General features: G+C 42.1%; 1 protein-coding gene across 3 annotated transcripts in view; it reads left to right on the top strand.

The window, feature by feature from the left end:
- LOC140518265 (C-type lectin domain family 4 member K-like) overlaps positions 1-20,755 on the top strand; it is a 40,370-nt gene extending 19,615 nt beyond the window's left edge. For all 3 annotated transcript variants that reach the window (XM_072630362.1, XM_072630454.1, XM_072630284.1), the window contains 6 exons: positions 11,732-11,779; positions 13,651-13,737; positions 15,567-15,668; positions 15,971-16,122; positions 19,253-19,371; positions 20,107-20,755. In XM_072630362.1, coding sequence (XP_072486463.1) covers positions 11,732-11,779; positions 13,651-13,737; positions 15,567-15,668; positions 15,971-16,122; positions 19,253-19,371; positions 20,107-20,281 — 683 coding nt within the window. In that variant the 3' untranslated portion in view covers positions 20,282-20,755. The remainder of the gene's footprint in view (positions 1-11,731; positions 11,780-13,650; positions 13,738-15,566; positions 15,669-15,970; positions 16,123-19,252; positions 19,372-20,106) is intronic.
- The last annotated feature ends 553 nt before the right edge of the window (positions 20,756-21,308 follow it).

The following is a 21,308-nucleotide window of genomic DNA, read 5'->3' as shown; positions in this document are numbered from 1 at the left end:
TTTGATCATGGCTCTCAGGTAGTCTCATAATTTTTAAATTGTCTCTCCTGGATCTATTTTCCAGGTAAGTTATTTTTCGATTGAGATGTTTCACATTACCTTCTTTTTTTTTCAAACTTCTGGTTTTGTTTTTTAACTGATTGATTTATCTCATAGTCTTTCATTTCCCTGAACTCAATTCTCTCTTTCAAAGAACTATTTTGTTCAGTGAGCTTTTAAATATTCTCCTCTATTTGGCTAATTCTGCTTTTTAAAGTCTCCTTCTCCTCATTGGCTTTTTGGGCCTCTGTTTCCAATTGAGTTAGCCTCTTTTTAAAGGTGTTATTTTCCTCAGTATGTTTTTGCTTCTCCTTTAGCAAGCTGCTAACTCACTTTTCAAGCTCTTCTATTGCTTGAGCCTAATTTAAGTTCACTTTAGAGGCCCTGGAGGCAGGGATCTTGACTTCCTGTGACAATATGCCTTGTTCTTCCTCATCTGAAAGGATGGGAGGAGACACCTGTTCACCAAGAAAGTAACCTTCTATGGCCTTATTTTTTTCCCTTTTTTGGGCATTTTCCCAGTCAGTTACTTGACTTCTGAATCCTTTATCAAGAGGATGGTCTTATTACCCCTCCTCTCCCCAGTACTCTGTTCAAGGCTGAAATTAGACTCAGCTGCTCAATTCCCTGGGGCTTTGGGTGGGAGCGGAGCTGTCACTTAGGGCTGAGATTTAGATTAGTTGCTCCCTATCCTCAGAGGCTTTAAGCTGAGCTGCCTGGACAATGGACTCATGTTGCTTTCCAGCCATTGTAGCTGCCTGCAGTCTGCTGCTGCTGTTGCTGCTGCCACCTGGGGCTATTGCTGGAGGAACCCCATTCCCCTCTCATCCAGCTGGGAAAGCCCTCCTACACTAACCTTTGGATCTTTCTTTGTCTCTTATGTATCAAGGTATCTGGGACCCTCCCTGCTGGGAGCTCTGCCCCAGAGGTCTATTCAAGTCCTGTTCCTCCCAGTACCACCTGGCCAGGGCTGGGCTCTGCTCCACTTAGTGTCCCATGAGATAGACCTTCCCTGTAGGGCTTCTAGGTTACCCTTGGCTGGAAACCTCTTTTTGCTCTATTGTTCTATGGCTTCTGCTGCTCTAGAATTTGTTGAGAGTCATTTTTTACAGATATTTTGTGGGCTGTGGGGGAAGTGCTAGAGTATATACATCTTACTACTATGCCATCTTGGTTCCGCCCCCTCCATTCTTTTTTTAGATCAATTCATTATAATCAGCTTATACCTATGCCCTTAGTCTATGTAAACTCAAATTCCCTTATAATGATAAAGTTCTTAGGAGTCACATGTACCATCTTCTCATGTAAGAATATAAATAGTTCAACCTTATTGAAAGTCTATTTAACCTTATAGGAAGTCTAGAAATATAGATTTTCCAGTAAGTGCTGCTTTGGCTGCATCATGTAAATTTTGGTACTTTATTGTTCCTATGATTTGTTCTTTGACCCACTGGTTCTTTAGGATTACATTATTTAGGTTTCAATTAATTTTTAATCTATGCTTACAAGGCTCTTTATTGAATGTAATTTTTATAGTATTATGGTCTTAAAAGGGTGTATTTAATACTTTTGCTTCTCTGAGTTTGTTTGTGAGATTTTTGTGCCACAATGCATGGGTCAATTTTTGTAAAGATATCACACACAGCCAAGAAACAGGTATAGTTCTTTCTATTCCCATTTAAATTTCTCAAGAGGTTCATAATATCTAATTTTTCTAAAATTCTATTCATTTCCTTAATTTCTTTCTCATTTATTTTATGGTTAGATTTATCTAGTTCTAAGAGTGTTAAACTGAAGTCTCCCTGTTTTAGTATTTAACTTTTCCTTTAAGAATTTGAATGCTATGACATTTGGTACATATACATTTAGTATTGATATTACTTGGTTATCTATAGTACCTTTTAGCAAAAATTAGTTTCCATGAACATCTCTTTTAATTAGATCTATTTTTTCTTTTACTTTGCCTGAGATCATGATTGCTATCCCTGACTTTTTTACATCAGCTGAAGCATAATTGATTTACTAAAGTCTCTTATTTTAACGTGTGTGTGTGTGTGTGTGTGTGTTGTGTTGTGTTTTTGGTAAACAGCGTATTGTTGGATTTTGGTTTCTAATCCATTTTGCTATCTACTTCCATTTTATAAGTAAATTAATTCCATTCACATTCACAGTTGTGATTACTCCATTTTTCTCTCCATCTTTTATCTTCTCTTTATCTTTCCTTTTCTCTCATTTTTACTCTGTCCATCCTCAAAATTCTGTTTTACCTCTGACCGCTGCTCTGCCCAATCCATTCTCCTTATCACATACTCCCTTTCTCTTAGTACCTTTCTCTCTCACTTCTCTGCTGGGTACAATATATATGAGTGTGTGTGTGTGTGTGTGTGTGTGTGTGTGTGTGTGTGTGTGTGTGTGTTTTCACTTCTTCCCTCTTTGAACCAATTTAGATGAGTGAGGTCCAAGCATTGTCAATCCTCTCCACCACCACCACCACCACCATTTTCCCCTCCATTGTAAAAACTCTTCTTTGTGCATCTTTTAATATAATTTTCCCCATTCTTCTTCTCCCTTCACTTTCTCCCAGTGCATTCTTCATTCTTACCTTTTCATTATTTTTTAAGATCAATTCATTATAATCAACTTATACTTATGCCCTTTGTAAACTCCTTCCAAATGCCCTTATAATGATAAAGTTCTTAGGAGTAACATGTACTCTTTTCCCATATAGGAATATAGTTGAACCTTCTTAAATCCCTTTTCATTTTTCTTTCATGTTTACCTTTTTTGTGCTTCTCTTATGTTTGAATGTCAAATCTTCTCTGGTCTTTTTAATCAGGATTTTTAAAGTCTTCTATTTCATTACATATCCATTTTTCCCCCTGAAGAACTATATTCAGTTTTGATAGGTAGATTATTCTTAGTTGCAGTGTTAGTTCCTTTGCCTTCCAGAATATCATGCTCCTTTTACATGATAGATGCAAAATTTTGCATGATAGTGACTATTCACCCATGGTATTTCAAATCATTTCTTTCTGGCTGCTTGTAGTGTTTCCTCCTTGACCTGGATACTCTGAAATTTGGCTATAATATTCCTGGGAGTTTCCATTTTGGTATCTCTTTCAGAAGGTGATCACTGGACTCTTCTGATTTATATTTTATCCTCTGCTTCTAAGATATCTAGGAAGCTGTCCTTTATAATTTCTTGAAATATGATGTCTAGGTTCTATTTTATCAGGGCTTTCAAGTAGTCTAATAATTCTTGAATTATCTCTTCTCAATTTATTTTCCAGATCCATTTTTATTCCAATTAGCTCATATTTTCTTCTAGTTTTTTTCTTTATTTTGGCTTTGTTTTATTTTTTTCTTGATCTCTCATGAAGTCATTGGCTCCCACTTGTCCAATTCAAATTTTTAAGAAATTATTTTCTTCTATGATATTCTATACCTCTTTTTCCCATGTTTTGTCAATTCTGCTTTTTAGGAAGTTATTTTCTTCAATGAATCTTTGTGACATTTTTATTATTATTATTTTATTGTTATTATTTTATTACTTGGTCAATTCTGTTTTTTAAGGTGTTGTCTTCTTCAGTATTTTTGACAGTTACCAAACTGTTAATTCTCTTTTCACAATATTTTTCATTGCTCTCATTTTTCGTCAGTTTTTCCTTTATCACTCATATGATTTGTCTTTTTTTCATCTTTTGAAGAAACCTTTTTCTTAGCGCTTTGAGGAATTCTTGTTGGGCTTGTATCCAATTTGCATTTTTCTCTGAGTCTTTGCTTTTAGCTATTTCCACTTCCTTGTTTTCTTCTGAGTTTGTCTTGATCTTCTATGTCACCATAGTAGCTTTTTATGCTCAAAATTTTGTTGTTTTTTCTTCATTTTTCCAGCTTGTTTTTTAGTTTTGAGGTTTGTGTTAATGTTGGACTCTATTCACCTGGGGTGGGGGGGAGTAGGGGAACAAATTTCCCCAAGCTTCAGACTTTTTTGCACTTTTGTTTTCACAACTAGTTCTGAGTATCTGTAAGTTTTTGTTGTTTCCAAGGTGGTGTGATCCAGGAAGAAGTGTGGTCATTGCCCTCCTGGTTTGTGCTATGGTCGTTACCCAGGTAGAGACCCTCCTCCCTTGCAACTGAAAACCCAGCACTCCTTTCTGCCCTGGAACTGTGACTAGAAACCAGGATCACTGCTCTCTTGGAACCACAAGTGCTTGTCTCCATCCTGGAACTACAATCTGAAATTAAGTAATGAACAATGGACTTACAAAATAGCACCTGGCCCTGAATCCATTGCCCTCACCAGAGTCCTTTGTAATCTTTTTTCTGACCGATTGTCCAAACTCTTCAGCATCTCTGGGCTGAGAACTCCCCAAACTGCTACTGCTGCCTCTGCCTCTAAGGTCCACTTGTTGTATGTTGTACTCTGGGACAATCCCTACCCAGGGTCACAGACTTTTCCTCCCAACCTCTTGAAGTGTCTTGGGATGGAAAAATATCTCACCTCGGTCTTCTGTTGGCTGTGTCCTTTGAGAATTTGATTTGATACATTATTTTAAAGTTGTTTATAAGGGAATGCTTGGAGGGTTCAGCTGCAATGCTCCCTTTATCCCACCCTTGTGACAGTCTCTCTTCTAAAAGGTCACTCCTTGTGACCTCATCAGTTCCCATAGGTGTAATTTGTATCTCTTTGTAAATAGAGATAAAGAGGAAGACAGAGAGAGAGAGGGAGGGGTGAGAGACAGACAGACAGACAGAGAGGCAGAGATAGAGACAGAGAGATAGAGAAAGATCTTTATCACAGCACACTCAAAACTAGACTCATTGTAGTTCCCTCCAAACACACCTCCCTCCCATTCTCCTATTTCTCCAGAAGGCATCACCACCATTTTTCCAATCTCCCCCATTCTTGATACCAGCATTACCCTCACTTTCTTCACTCCACATATCAGCTAAATGACCAAATTAAGCCCTTTCCATCTCCATCAGAGCTTTCACATATGACCCCTTCTATCTACTTAGACAGCCACCACTTCCACTAAGGCCACACCAAGTCTTGCCTAGACCCTGACAGTGGTTTCCTGATTGGCCTCTCAGCCCCTGCCTCTTAGGTTGGAAGATCTAGGCTCAAATCTCACTTCGGATACTTGCTTCTGGTGTGACCTTTAGTAAGTCACCTCTCTTCTCTATACTTCAGTTTCTTCATAAGTAAAATGGGAGATTTGGTCTATATTGGCTCTGGGATTCCTTCTAGTTCTAAATCTATGATCCTATGATCCCAGACTGAGAAATTCTTAAGAGCAGAAACTGCTTCTTTGTCTTTTTTTGTATTCCCAGGGTTTGATCCTGGACAAATGACTTAACCTCTAGAGTCTGCTCGGTTTTCTCAACTCTAAAATGGGGATAATAAAAGCACCTACCTCATAGAGCTGTTCTGAGATCAAATGAGATGATATCTGTATGTAAAGTGCTTAGCAGAGTGCCTAGTACATAGTAGGCACTTAATAAATGCTTTTTTCCTTCGTTCAGTAAACGAAATGACTCCCTATTATCCACAGGATTAAACATGAGCTCTGTCTAGCTTGTAAAGTCCTTCCAAGCCTGGCCCTAACCTATTTTTTTCAGCCTTATTGGACCTTCCTCCCCTTCCTGTCCTCTGTGGGCCAGATAAATCAGCCTCCTTGCTCTATTCCTTACATGAAACCCTACATCTTTCATCTCTGTTCATCTGCACAGGCTGTCACACACACCTAAAATACACTTCCTCCTCTCCACCCTCTCTCAGAATCTCTCTCTTTCTTCAACATGGAACTCAAGCACTACATTCTAGATCAGGGATTTGATATCTTCTGTGTCCTGAACCCCTTTGGAACTCAGTATGGTGAAGCCAACATTTTCCTCAGAAGATGGTTTTTAAATACAGATTGTTTCATTCTTTCTATATGTCCCCAGTGACTAGCACAGTACCTCACATCCTAGTAGGTTCCAAATAAATACTCATTAACTCTTTTAAGTCAGCATATGTGAAAATGCAACCTTTACCCCTAAAGTCTTTGGTCTCCCCCAACAGAATTTCATAATTCTTAGCAACAATTTCTTTTTCAAATCATTTTTTACAATCAGAAAAAATCTACCTTTTCTCCCTTATATCCCAACCACCTTTTCCCAATGGGGAATGAAAGAGAATCAAGCCCCTAGTTATAAACATATACAGTCAAGTCAAATTTTTGTATTGAGCATGTCCCAAAAAACAATTTGCTTCATTCTACCTCTGTATCCTTCACCTCATTCTCAGGAGGCAGGCAGTTTGCTTCATGAATCCTCTGGACTTGTAGGTGGCCATTGTAATGAGTCTTTACTGTATTGCTGTCATTGTGTATTTCTGTCCTCTTCATTCTGAGTCAATGTGCATGACTCTTCCCCAATCTCTCTGAAACCATTCTCTTCATTAGTTCTTACAAGACAATAGTATTCCATCACATTTAAGTATCACAACTTGTTCCACCACTTCTCCATTGATGGACACCCCTTCATTTTGCAATTCTTTGTCACCTCAAAAAGAATTATCAATTTCTTGTACAGGCTTGGAGTTTGATTTAATTAAGGTTCACCTCCCTTGAACTACTCTCTCTCTAATTGTCCCTCCTCCCTTTTCTCTTTTCTTTCCTACTTCCCTATTTAGTGAAATACATTCCTGTACTCAAGTGTGTGTACAGTGTATGTGCATCCTTCCCTACTTTGACCAGTTCAGGTGAAATGTGAGTTCACTTCAAGTGTCAGCAGCTTCCCAGTCCCCCTTTTCCTTGCTTGTGCACCTTTACAATAATGTAAGATTCTCTTCCCTTACCTTACTTTACCTGCCTCACCCCACCCCACCCTGGTGTATTTATCTTTCCCTCTCCTTCCATTCTACTCTTCAAATCATCAAGATATAACAGAACCACTCCCAGGTCCTGCCTAATTAGACTCCTTTTATGACTCCTTATGTTAAGAGCATTCTGGGGGAATGCGTGTCATTTCCTCATCTTTGAACATAAGCAATTAATCCTTGTTTTGTCCCTTATGATTCTTTACCTGGGTTTACCATTTTATGGTCTCAACTGCTGTTGTCCTTCTGGTCTGAGTTTGAGAAGTTCCTGACCTGGGTTTGGGTTTGAAAAGCAGTTGATGCTGCTGTTGGACTCAGTTTCTATCAGTCAACTGAGAAACTCTGTTGGTTCAGGGGGACAGAAATCCAGGCTCCCCTTTGCTGAGGATTCCTGCTCTGCTTATTCTTCAGAGTTCAGCCTGGGATAGAACCTGAAACCAAGACCCCTCTCTGCTCCTGGGAATCTGTGCCCTACTGCTACTGCTGACTTATGACTTTGTTCCTATTAGTAGACAGCCTGGAGCCCATATCCACTCCTCACCCCAGAAAGCCACCACTAGGCACAGGTTTCTCTCTTCAATCCATCCTGGATCTGTGGCCTAGAAATGGGTAGTGCGCAACAAATCTGCCAGATGGCACCAATTTCCTCATGCTGCACAAAGTTGAGGTGCCCCAGTATGACTGTGGGATTAGACCATGTCCTTGAGGACCACCTCTTCCTTGAGTTGCTCTGCAAAACAAGCTTCTGCCCAGACCTCTTCCCCTGTACCCACAAACTTCTTTGTCTGTATCCCTTTACCAACCTGAGCTAGGAAAATGACTCATCATGACTTCCTCTTGGATTTCACCATCAGAATTTGGCCTGGTTCATTTTCTAGATTTGTTTGGAAGAGTTGGAGGAGAGAGAGCTCACTGTGCTGCCAATAAAAGGATGCTATTCCACCATCTTCATTTTTCCCATAGCAACATTTCCTTCTGGTGCTCTCATTTTGTCCCTGAGTGAAAGACTGTAAGGCTAATGAGAGTTAAAGACCTTCTCCACATATTAATGTACCTGCCTATTAAGGGAAACTTGATTAAAGGAGATTTTTTTTTGTTGGAAGGTCCATACATTCTGTTAATTTCTAATGAAGCACTGGTTCTCAAGGGTCGTAATGCCCTCTGGCTCTTAAAAGTGTATATATACTCTGAGGTGAGGTTTTGTTTTGGGATTTACTCATTGTAAGTGTTTGTTTGGCCAGACAAGACTCTGGGAGCCATTAAGCAGTCCCCCAGCTTTGAAAACCCAGGTGTTGGTGCTTCTCTGTCTGCTAACTATGTATATATGGTCAGACAGTTGGCTCTGTCTGTTGATCTGTGATGTATGTATTGCTTACAATCAGACAGTTGGAAGCCCTGTCTGTTGATCATTGTTTCTTTGTATTTTCTCTGAAGTTCAGGGTGCCGACTTTTTCCCCGGAACTAAGTGAATGATATATGTGCCTGATTAAAGTGATTGTTGACTCCTCAAAAGTTGCTTTCCCTATAGAAAAGCAGATCTCAAAGCTGTACAGCAAGCCCTCCTGTGTATGCTGGTGTCCTTGCTTTTACACTCTTATGTAGATAGCAGTTGTTAAATTTGGTGGACTTCCAAAAGCTTTTTATCATGACTCAGATACTTGAGAAGAAAAGAGACCCCTCCACAGATTATGTAAGATTAAAAACATAGTCACCCCAGCACTCCTCAGAATGGAGGCACTGGCCTCTGCTACTCTTCTAATCTCCCTCTCACCATTATTGGATACTTACTCCTCTGACAGCATTTGTGATTCCACATCCTCACAAGCATAAGAAATATCTTCCTACAGAAAAGGTTCAGCTCCCCGCCTCTGCTGAAAAGGCTTCAGATGTATTCCATTGGTCCATAAGTTCAGGACCTTCTATTCTTTTCCTCCTTACCTATGTCATATCTCTCATCCTCCAGCCTCGTGGTACAGATTAGAATTCAATCACTCAATAGGGTTTACTATGAGCCAGGTACTGGGCTAAGGACTGGGGATACAAAAAGAGGCAAAAGACAATCCCAACCCTCAAGGAGCTTGTAGTCTAGTGGTGGAAATAACATGCAAAGAAACATAGGCCAAGCAGACTTTTTACAGGATAAATAGGAGATAATTGACTGAGACAAGGCATTGGAGTTGGAGAAGTCTTCCTACAGAAGAGGGAACTTGAAGAAAGCCAGGGAGGTTAGTAATCAGAGCAAAAGAGAAAGAGCACTCTAGGCAGAGGCACATAGCTAGAGAAAACACCCAGAGCTGGGAGGACTATTTTTCTTTGTGGAACAGCCAGGCCAGCATCACTGGATCAAAGAGTACATGATAGGATAGAAGGTGTACGAAGACTGGGAAGGTAGGAGGTGGCTAGGTGATGAAGGGCATGGACTTCCAAACCGAACATTTCCCTCTGCCTTATTGTCTTCTTTTTATTTTGTTTCTTTCCCAAAGCATTTCTTGCCTTTTCTTAAAGGAACATTTCATTCTTCCTGATAAACTGGTGTAAGGATGGAGTTCCTTCCCCTCCCCCACTCTAATTAATCAAGGATGCAAACAAGCATAGTGAACTTTTAAATATGTAAAAGAGATAGCTTTTATCATGTGATCTCTTCCTCCGGGGATGCAGTTAGTCTATTGGTGATTAATGTTCAATCTGTTAAGTGCTGGTCTTTCACTTCTGGAGCTGAGGATTCTAGTTTGAAAAATATCTCTAAGAGACAATCGTTATTGGGGGAGCGGAAAACAGTTTCTCTCCTCTCTCCTCCTCTTCCCTTCCATTGATGATGTCCTTAGAGAAGAGACTAAAAAAGACAGCACATCCAATTTGGAACAGAGAGACCTTAAACATGGAAAAGCACAGACATGGATGGATGCAGAATATACACACCTGAAGGAAGAAGCAGCTTCACGGTTTGTGACACCTGACCATGGACTCAAGAAAGGACTTCCAGTAACCAGGACTTATGATATTATCCTTTGGTTTCACATGTTGGCTCACTATCATCATAACCTAAGCTTAATCCCCTCCTCCCTTTCCCTTATACTCTGTGCAAGAGTATGCCCCAGACTTTGGGGAAGGGAGAACATTCTGTACCAACTGTTCTTACTTAACTACCTTTGTAAAAATCCTTTCTTAAAGCTACTTAGTTCCATCTGATAATTAATGGGAAGCAAGTGGGCAGGGTCTTGTGAGTGGCAGTACTGAAACTGATCTCCTCAGTATTATCTCTGAGGGTAGAATGAGTTAGCCACCCTCTGGGAACCCAACCTGCCAGTGAGAGTGGGGAGTTGGGAGCCTAGAGGGGTGCTGCACTGCAAAGGAAAAGTTTGTTCCTGCATCTGTCTCACTTCCAACTCTAGGAAGAAGATTAATTTGCACTTTGTAAGTATGTAGGTATTAAATGGTCAAAAAACACATTTTCTTTCAGTCACAAGAACCCCCTTGCTCTCCACACCTGGTTGGAGCAAATTCACAGTCTTTGTCTTCTGGGCTTTGGTAGCTACATTCTGTTGCAAACAAGCAAATGGATAAAAAGAATTGAAGAAAATCCATTTATTTATTTAAAGAGAGCTACTCACATTTTCCATGTTGCTTCCCTTAGATTCTCTTTGCTGGAGCAGTGTGGCGGACGGCCTGCATCCCCACACAGCTCAGTGATGTGGTGAAGAAGAAAGAGACGGGCAGGCGGAAGAAGATAGATGAACTCTGTTTATTGATCTGAGGGTCAGGGTATATATAGACAAAAACTGCAGGTCTACATGATATTCTGCTCGTCTGCTGTCCTAGTAATTTGGCCAGTCTTATTGTCTTAAAGACTGTTAGCCTAGAGGACATCTATTTTACATGTCCCTCGTTTTCTGTAGTTCTCTTGTTTGTCTCACGGAGACAGCAACATGAGAGGAGAGGGGCATGGAGAGCCATTCTGGATGATAAAGAGCACAGTCTCAAAGAACAGCTTCCCGAAGGTCCATCCTGAACTTCTCAATTGCACTCCATCCTGGCCCTCAACAGAGCAGGGAGTATTTATTTCACAAACACAAAATACATAATGCCCCATGGCAGCATGCTAATCCTATCCCTCCCCCCATTTCATTCCATTCATTCCATTCCATACATTCAAATGAGGTTCCCTCATCACAGAACTAGAGCTGCAAGAGTTCTCAAAAGCCATCTAGTCCAACCTCCATGTTGAGGGGTGAGGAAACTGATGAATTTGCCAGTCCCTCCATTACTATGACTTGTTATTATCATTATCATAGATGTTGCTTCCTTGTGGACAAGATATACACCGAAAATCTCTATGATACCAAGTAGGGGGAACCAAAAACTTTCAAAAGCTGAATTTTAGAAAAAAGGGGAACTGTCCAGAGGTGAAGCACAAATACAAGCTAGAAAGAGCTTCTTCTTGGAAGCAGGTGTGTGTTTGTCCTTTGTTGCCGAAGAAGACCATGCCATCAGAGAAATAATGACATGACTTGTACTTGACTTTGTTTTGAGTGAGGGAGGGCTGTGCAGGTCACCAGCCTCACTTCTCCTCCAGAGCCATCTGAATCCAGTGACCAGATATTCATCAGGATGACTGAAGATGACCCAGGATGAGGCAATTGGGGTTAAGTGACTTGCCCAAGGTCACACAGCTAGTGAGTGTCCAGTGTCTGAGGTGAGATTTGAAATCAGGTTCTCCTGACTCCTACACTGGTGCTCTATTCACTGCACCACCTAGCTGCCCCTTGGAATCAGGTGAGGCTTGAATCAAGGAATTCTCTGACTGATTTGTACTTTTTCTCTCTTCAGGTCTAGCCCAGCACTCCTACAAACTAGGTCAGATCTCTAATACTTTGGGTAAGTGAGAATGAGGCGATGGATGGATGGATGGATGGATGGATGGATGGATGGATGGATGGATGGATGGACGGACTCTGTGAGCTCCTGAGGGAATCAGACTCTGGCAGCTGGGTTCTAGACTTGCTTCTTGGGGGAAAGAAGCAAGAGTTTGGATCTTCTTTGGCCTTCACCTTCATCTGGGCTTTGGACTTAGTCATGGAGTCTAGTGAGCAGCTGAGAGAGACATCACCAAGCTGCTCTGGTCCTAATGGAGATTTCCTAACTATAGACAGAGAGTTAGAAGAATTTTTCAGAGGCCATATAATCCAATTCGCTTGTCAGACAGGTGAGGGAACTGGGCCACAGAGACTCACCCAAGGCCACACAGGTAAACAGCATGTGAGGTCAACATGGACCTCATTTTGACCCTAGAGCCTGACCCTAGCCACTAACTTTAATTTACCTCTTTTCCTTGTGATAGTCTTTATTGAAAGAAGGTGGTATGATCATAGACTGAGGTTGCAGAGGGATTTAGAGGCCTGGGTGACTTGCCCAGGGCAACCTAGGGAGTCAGGTGCTTGACCTACCCTGAGGGTCTGACCTGTTCCTATCTCCTTTGCTTTCCCCTGGGGAAAGTCCCACAGAGCTGATGGTTTGGGCCTGGTTTTGCCTCTCTGCCTTGAGGCTACAAAGGAATGACATTGGAGAGACAGATGACAACCTAGTCCATGACTTATGACCCTTAATTTCAAGGAATAGAGAGTGGTAAGGAGATAGAAAGAGAGAGAAGGAAAGAAAGAGAGAGATAGAGAATGAGGCAGAGACAGAGAATAAGACAGAGACAGAGACAGAATGAGACAGAAATAGAGAGGGAGAGAAGGAGAAAGGGGAGAGAGACAGAGAAAGATTGAGAGACAGAAAGAAAGAGATAGAGAAAGAAACAGAGACATGACAAGTAAAGGGGACTTGGGAGGTGGAAGGTGGATTCCAATTCTGGAAGGTCTGGAGGCCTTGGCTCTAACAAGATAAGCTGAAAGCTAGATTTCAGAGCCAGGGACCTGGGTGGAGAGGATACAAAGGTGAGATGACAGAGCAATTAATGCCAAAAAGTCTTGACACAGGACGCAACAGGGGCCTCTGAAAATTTTGAGCAGAGCAAGGACATGACCAAATTTATTTAATGGGATTATGCTATAATAAAAATAAGTAAAGCTACAAGTATAAATAGGAAACATAACACCTTTGGAAGGGTCAGGGCCCAGATCTCACGTCAGTACTAGACACATGATGATACAGTGGAGAGAACACTGGATTTGAATAAAACATCTCTTCAAACACCTCCTCTCTCAGTGACTCCCTGTGTGTCCCCTTTTCTGGACTCAATTGTCTCATCTGTAAAGGAAGGGTCAGTCCCCTTGACCTCTAAGAACATTTCTGTTCCTGAATCTATCCTATGCAAGCTGGGTAGGCTGTGCCCTGGCCTATGCTGGAGCCAGCTCTAATCAAGCTGAGCCACAAATCAAGGCTTAATTGATTGTTTTGTTGATTGGTTGGGCTTAAGAAAATCTGAATTAAATTAAACTTAAAAGTGTGTATATAAATTCACCCTCCCCCCCAAAAAAAACCAAACAATACCAGAGCCTGGTTGTTAAACATTTACCACCACACCCCTGTACTGATCTAAAAACAATGCTAGAGCTCAGCAGGAATTCGGTAGAAGACTCAAGGAATGAAATTTATCCCCAGACTGGAAGCTGACAATAATTACAAAAGTAACTGGCACTTATATGAAAGGTTAATGTTTCCAAAGTGCTCTGCATCCCTTATGAACGTCACAACACCCTCCCCATGCCTTTCTGAATACTCTGTCCTCTCTTTCCTTTGTCCAGCCAACAGGAGATCAAGGATCATCTACGCTGCCCTGATCCTTTTGGTTCTGGCCCTGGCTGCTGCCCTGTCAGCTGTGACTTACCTGTGTGAGTTACTCTGCCCTCACCATCCACCACCCGCACCTACAGGGCTCTGGTCCTCATTCTTTCATCAGATGGGGAGAAAACAGAAGAGCAAAATGACAGGGAGAAGAGTCTGGAGTCTAGACCAGAGGCTCTTTGCTTTTTGCATGCCCTAGACCCATTGAAGAGTCCGGTGAAGTCCATGGCCCCCTTCTCAGAGTAATATTTTAAAACTCATGATGAAAAAGTGCTACCTACCTCCAGAGAGAGAACTGATGAAGTCTGATATAAAGTCTGCTTCTCTCACTCTTTTGGTTTTTTATTGCAATGTAGAAATATGTTTTACATGACTTCACATGTCAAATTGATATATTGTTTGCCTTCTCAGTGGGTGGGGGAAAGGTAGAGGGTAGGAATTTGGAACTCAAAATTTAAAAAAAAAAGAATATTTAAAATAAATAACATTTTGAAAAAGAATAATATTTTACACGTACAAAATAGAATATATAGGGTTATAAAGAAAACCAATTATGTTGAACTATGTAGTGGGGGAGGAGCACTCCAACTCAGTCCTTTTAATTTGCATTTCCACATATCCTGAAGATGCAAAGACAAAAGCTCATGCTCCCAGGGGACTGGACTAGATGGCCTCTGGGATCATCCCAGTTCTAAATCTGCCATCCTCCTCCACAAGAGACTTGTCCAGGGTCCTCACATCCGTGTGTGTCTGAGGCAAGACTGGAACACAGGACTTCCTGACTCTGAAGCTGTATCTATAACCATTGTCCTTGGCTACCTTTGCATCAGCCCAGAGCAACAGTTCTCAAAGTGTGGTCTGAAGATCAGGAAGGCAATTTTTATAATAATAACAATAGTAATGTGTTTTCATTTCCACAATAGTAAATATTGATCGCTATATTCAGGAGAGTGCTGGAGCCGTTTCATTCAGGCTGGAGAAAACCAACTGTTAAATTTTCATAGAGAGCGTTAATATCTCAGAAGTCATCAAATGCTACAAACGAGCTAATTGATTGTTGTGTTGGGTGTCTAGATCTAAGAAAGTGATGGTGAAAAGGTCAATAATGATGATTCAACTTCAAAGGGCATCATGTGTACATTTTCTCCCGGAAAGTCAGTTGTTAAATATTTCTCAGCATTCTACTGGATGTAATCTACATAAACAAAAACTCTTTGGGATCCTCAATGATTTTCAGGAGCACAAAGGAGTCTGATACAAATAAGAAACACTGGTCTAAAATAAAGGAGAAGTCCTCCTGCAAAGTTTCATGGCATTCTAAAGTTGACTCAAAGTCCTCCCAGGCTGCATCCCTCCAGCACAAAGTGGGGCAAGTGCTTCCAAGCTGGGAGAACCTTGCATGGGACTGGATGAGGGACAGTATGTCCCCTGTCCAGATGCCAGGCTAGCGAATGAGTCTGGGAGGGGGGAAGGAGAGGGAGGAGGTCATCCCCAGAGAAGTTCACGCAACAGGAAGAGGAAGATTTTTATTTGGACACAGGAGCTCAAAGCAGAGATCACTAGAGAGTGCAGGGGGCATTTGTATGCACTGGTACCAGGTGGGCATCTCCAAAATCTAACCATAGTTCCTAGAACAGTGAAAAGAACATTGGTCTTGGTTCAAATACTGCCTTTTATGCCTTTTAGTTGTGTGTCTCTGGACAAACCACTCAAACCTGGTATCCTCATCTGTACAATGGGTATCATAATAGCTGTAATCCCCACCTCCCTCAGTCCTTGTGAGGTACAAATGAAATATTGTCATAGAAGCCATAAAATACCAGAGCTGAGCTGATACCTCAGGCTTCTTTCTAATTCCTTAATCCTTTGGTTCTAGATCTCCAACTGAAAGCTGTTGACATGACTTCAGAAGTGGAAATGTGGAAAGCTCATTCGCAGAGAGCCAATAATTCCATTGCAGACTTGGGGGACCAAAACAGTGAGTTCTCCAGCACCTTCAACCTTGATGCTGACCCTCATTCCCACTCCAGCTCTCCCAGTGGGAGGTCTGCCAGATCTCTGTGCTGGGGTCTTCATGATGCTCCCTCATTCTGGTTGGGTCACTCCTCCCTCCTAAGGCACCGAGTGCCCTCTCTCTACCCAGGAAAAAGTCTAGGGAACTCTGATCAACCACATGCCAAACTTTGCTCATTTCCCTGATTCCAGACATCTTGAGGCTAGAAGCTGGTGCTGAAATATGCTCAGTTTCTGACTCATTTTTACTCCTCTTTTCTTCCCAAGAAATCCTAATGCAGAGACTGTCAGAGTTTTTCACCATCTACAAGGGAAATATGTACTACTTTTCCTGTGCGACAAAGCCCTGGGCTGAGGCTGAGAAGATCTGTGTGTCAAAAGGCTCCCATCTGACCTCAGTGACCTCAGAGGATGAGCAGGTCAGTGCCTTTGTGGGGGCCAGGGAGGGGACTAAGAGTGGGAAGCAGAGATCTCCGCAAGTTGTGTCCATGAGCAAACCACTTCATTTTTTTACTGCCAAATCATGGGTCCCCATTGCTTAGCAGTAAATATATAAAATATAAGGAATAAAATAATCCCTGGTCTCAAGAAGCTTATGCTCTAATGGGGGGGGGAGCCATATATAGGTACAGATATTGCGAATACATATAAAAAGAATTAATAAAAAAGAATTGCAAGATTACTAATTACAAAATAGCATGGAAGAGAACTTCTTAGCATTTGGGGCATCAGGAAAGTGGTCATGTAGAAGATGGTGCTTAAGCTTCATCTTGAAGCAAATGGTGGATTCTATGATGCTGAGGGGTGGTGGGGGGGCATCCCAGGAATGGGGGACCACCAAAGCAAAATCCCACCAGGATGGGAGCTAGAATGTCATCTTAGCGGAACAGAGAAAGGATGTGGTTGGACCACAAGGTGAAGGAGAGGGATGAACATCCAATAAGGTTAGTCAAGTGAAGATTTTGTAAGAATGTGGTAGATCTTGGCACATCTAGGCAGTAGAGAAAGATTCAGCACGGAGGGGTTTATTTTGATCCTAGAAGTAACAGGGAGCTGGATTTTATTGAGTACGGGAGTGACATGGTCATATTTCTGCCTAAGGAAAATTGCTTTGGCCATTGGAAGAAGGGTGGCTTGCAGTCAGAGATACTTGAGGTGTGGAAACCAATTAGAAGGCAATTGCAATAGTTTTAGACAGTGTATGAAGGTCTGAACACAGAGGGGAGTTGGATATGTGGAGTCAAGGATAATACCAATATCACAACACAAGAGACTGGAAAACTAGTGGTGTCTTTGGCAGAAGGGAAAGATAAGGCATTCTGTTCTAGATGTGTTGGATTTATCATGTTCCCAGGACACACCATTCAAAATATCCAATGGGCAATTGGTGGTGTAAGACTAAAGCTCTGAAGAAGATGGATATGTAGATCTGTGATTCATTTGTATATAGAGACAGAGAGACAGAGATAGAGACACAGAGGGAGACAGAGGTGGAGATGGAGGGAGGGAGGGAGGGGGTTAAGGGACAGAGGGAGGGAGAGACAGGGACAGAGAAGGAAAGAGACAGGCAGAAAGCTTAGGGAGAATATTCATAGTTAGGAATGGTATGATCACAAAGGAGGTAGAGAGGTCAGTCATGTAATAGGAAAACCAAGAAAGAGTAGCATAATGAAAACTCAGAAAGAAAAATGTATCCAGGAGGAGATATGCTTACCAGTCTCAAATACAGCAAATTAGTCAGACATGATAATTAAGAGATCACTGGTAACTTTGATGAGAGCCATTTCAGTAAGTTTCTGAAGCTGGATTGCCAAGAGTGGAGGAGTGAGGGGAAAGACACTGGAATAATTAAGTGTAGACAGCTTTTTCCAAGTGTTCATCTGAGAAAAGGAAAAAAAATACAAAATGACAACTTGAAGAGATGGTGGGATCTAGTGAAGGATTTTTAAAGATACTGAGATTTGGGAAGTGGAGAAGAAACAGATAGATGGGAAGGGACTAAAAATAAAGAAGGAAAGTATATGAGAGTTTACAATGTACTGAAGACAGGTGGTGATGAGCTCAAGCACACTTGGAGAGTTTGGCATTGGTAAGGAGACCCTCCATATGCCATTCACTTAATGCCTCAATTTCACATCCTCTCTCGTCTCAACCCCGCATAGCCTTACTTCTGACTTCATCTCCCAACCGAACCTGCTCTTTCCAATGGTACCAAAGATCTCCTCATTGCCTACTCCAATGACCTTTTCAAAATCCTCTGCAGTTTTTTACACTTTGAACCACCTATTCTTCCTGTATACACTCCCTTCCTTGAATTTTCATGACACTGGCTCCCCTTTTAAATGTCTGACTGCTCCTTTACTGGATTAGCCTCCATGTCCCACCTCCTAAGCATAGGTGTCCTCCGAAAATCCATCCTGAGTCCTTTTCTCTCTCTTCAGTCTCTCTCAGGGACCTCATCAGTTCCCGTAATTATCATCACTAGGGCTATAACCTCCGATCTATGTATCTAGTCATAATCTCCTTAGTCCTGCATCACCAACTGCCTACTGAGCATCTTGAACTAGATGTCCCAAAGACATCTCAAATCCAACATGTTCAAAAGAGAGCTCCCAAACCATTCCTCTATCTCACTTGACCAAGTCCAGAAATGTAATTTTGTATTTTAAGTCCATAATCTCTCTAGCAGGAGGTGTGTGACATGATTAACCTTCAATCTCGTGAACATCGTGGTTTATCACTGTATTAATTAGAGAGCTAAAATTTTTCAAAGTTGTTTTTCTCTCCAGTGGAGCTAGGATTGCAATCTATAGATTGTCCTCATTCTGTTCACTTCACTCTGCATCAGTTCATAGAAGTTGTCCCTGTTTCCTCTGAAATTGTCTGGTCATTTCTTGTGGAATAGTAATGTCATATTACATTCGTATACAATCATTGGTTTAACCTCTCTCCAATAGGTGGGCACCTCCTTGATTGCAAGTTTGGAGCTACTACAAAAAGGATTTGTTAAATGTATTTGGTACATATGGAAATTAAGGATTCTATGTGGTAGGAGTGAGGAGGAAGGGCATTCCAGGCAGGGGAGAGCCAATGCAAAGGTTCAGAGAGAGGAACTGTAGCATAATATATAAAGAAGAATAGAAAGATGAAACTTTAAACCAAAAATGCATGAAGATGTAATGGATATAAGGCTGAAAAAGTAGGTTGGAGTCTGGAGGTGAAGGGCTTAAATTCCAAAGAGAAATTCATAGGTTTAGAAGTGGAAGGCACCTCAGAGGCCATGAACACTAACCCCTCATTTTACCAATGAGGACACTGAGTCCCAGGGAAATTAAGTGACTTGCTTGAGATCCTACAGAGTTTGTCTTTGATCCTAGAGGTAAGAGAAAGCTATTGAAATTTATTGATGAGGGAAATGGTTTGGACGGATTTGTGCCTGAAACATACATATACACAGAATGCTCACAAACACAATCAACATTTGGGTGCACACTTATGCCCCAGCATTCATTTATGCTCCCTTCAAAGCACTCTCTTCTCAATCTCTAGAAATTTCTTTCTGAGAAAACTAATGGTATTGATCACTGGAATGGCCTGAATAGAAGAAAAGACCAAAAGACATTCAGCTGGACAGATGGGACCTTGTATGATGACGCCAAGACCAAAGAGTGAGTCCAGCCCACTCTGTCACCCCTAGGTCTCCCATCTGCCAATGGCCCTTTGAAAACTCAGGGAGCTTTCTTCAGGGGAAGCCCAGGTTGAGGGCCAAGTCAGAGGAAGGACCTCTATCTCTACCCTGCTCTCTGTGGACATGGAGGCTCTGTCTGCATCCACATATGTCTGATCCTCTCCTGGCCTCAAGAAACACTGAGATAAAAATGAGACATGAGCCCTGAGTGTGATGGGGTTCTTCAGGTGCTTATCAAGGCCCTGGCAAGGGGTGGGGGCACATGGGATCACTTAGGATGTCTCTGAAAGAATTCAGGATAGAATGTCCCTAGAGGTCTCCTGTGCCACTCACTTCCCGGGATCTAGCTGTGGGTTGGGAATTCAAGGCCCTTTTGAGAAGCTATATTGGTATAACACTTGAGGCCAGGCCACCTTGAGGCTACTAGGCTCCAGGGACAGAGGGAGAAGTTTTCTGTCTCTCAATCTCTCTCTCTGTCTCTCTCTCTCTGTCTCTCTCTCTCTGTCTCTGTCTCTCTCTGTCTCTGTCTCTGTCTCTCTCTGTCTCTCTCTCTCTCTCTGTCTCTCTCTCTCTCTCTCTCTCTCTCTCTCTCTCTCTCTCTCTCTCTCTCTCTGTCTCTCTCTCTCTCTCCCTCTCTCCCTCTCTCCCTCTCTCCCTCTCTCCCTCCCTCCCTCTCCCTCTTCCTCCCCTTCCCTCTCTTTCCTTCTTTCTCTAGGTTTTGGAAAGCAGGAGAACCAAACAACGATAAAGACAATGAACACTGTGTCCACTTCGGGAGTAAAGAGCTCCGTTCATGGAATGATTTAAACTGTAAGTCTTCCTTAAAGTTCATCTGTAAGTGGAGCTGTCCATCATCTGGGCTGTGCAATCTAACGCTTCACAGACATTGAATTGTTTTGATTCCCCATGTGAAATGAGAGTCAACATGGCACACAGGTATCCTTCCATCCACCATCCATGCCAGTCTAGGCTTCCTTCTTTTTTCCCACTCTAAGTCGTCTCAAAGAATCCTGGAATGCCCAGCATGCGCCTGGCCAGGGTGGAGCCTGGCCAGCATGGCACTCCCTGTGGAGCCCAATCAGTGGAGCCGCGACACCTCCATCTCACCCAGCAGCCTCCTGAGGGCTGGACTCTCTGAAAAGGAAGGACAATGACCAGCCGAGCTGATGTGTGCCTTCTCCTGACCCTCCCCTAGCTGCCCTCAAAGGCCACCTCCTACAGGAAGCCTGTCTGGTGCCACACAGCTGCTCATGCTGCCGTCTCCTTGCAGACTGCTTCATATTTCCCTGGCTTTTGTTTTGCAGTTATTTTTACGTGTGCGTCCTGTTTCTTCTGAGAAAATACAAGCCCCCTGAAGAGAGGAACTCTCATTGTTTTGTTTGTTTTTCTATCTCCCTAGCCTAACACAGTGACTGGTAGAGTGGACAACTCCTAACTGTATGTTGATAGGCTATTTGATAATGAATCCAATGAAAACAGGACCTGAAAAGAATTCTTGTGTAACTGAAATAAGCTCCTGATATTAATCTAACAAGCATGTAACCACAGGAAGTCAATTAGACATCTGATATCACAAGAACCCAGTGTGGGTCTTCTCTGCAAAAGTCACTTTTTAACCAGAATTGCAGTAGTGTGGGGGCTCCATCTTGGGCTTAGGGATGTAGGTTAAACTACAGAAAGTGCACACAACTTCATACCACAAAAGGACATTATATATAAAAGGAGATCGAATTTTCTCAAAGAGATTTCATGGCACTCACAGAGAATCTGCAAACCTCCATCTTCTTGTAAGTCTCTTCCTGCTTAGTGGCAACTAGGTGGTGCAGTGGATAGAACATTAAGTAAGATCTTAATTCAAATCTAGCCTCGGGCTCTTACTATTTCTGTAACCCTGGATAAGCTGCTTCACATCTCTGC

The sequence above is a fragment of the Notamacropus eugenii genome, chromosome 1 (assembly GCF_028372415.1).
Source record: "Notamacropus eugenii isolate mMacEug1 chromosome 1, mMacEug1.pri_v2, whole genome shotgun sequence".
In the NCBI taxonomy this organism is placed as follows: Eukaryota; Metazoa; Chordata; class Mammalia; order Diprotodontia; family Macropodidae; genus Notamacropus; species Notamacropus eugenii.
The sequence above is the reverse complement of the archived record's forward strand: the minus strand, read 5'-3'. Positions and strand labels throughout refer to the sequence as shown.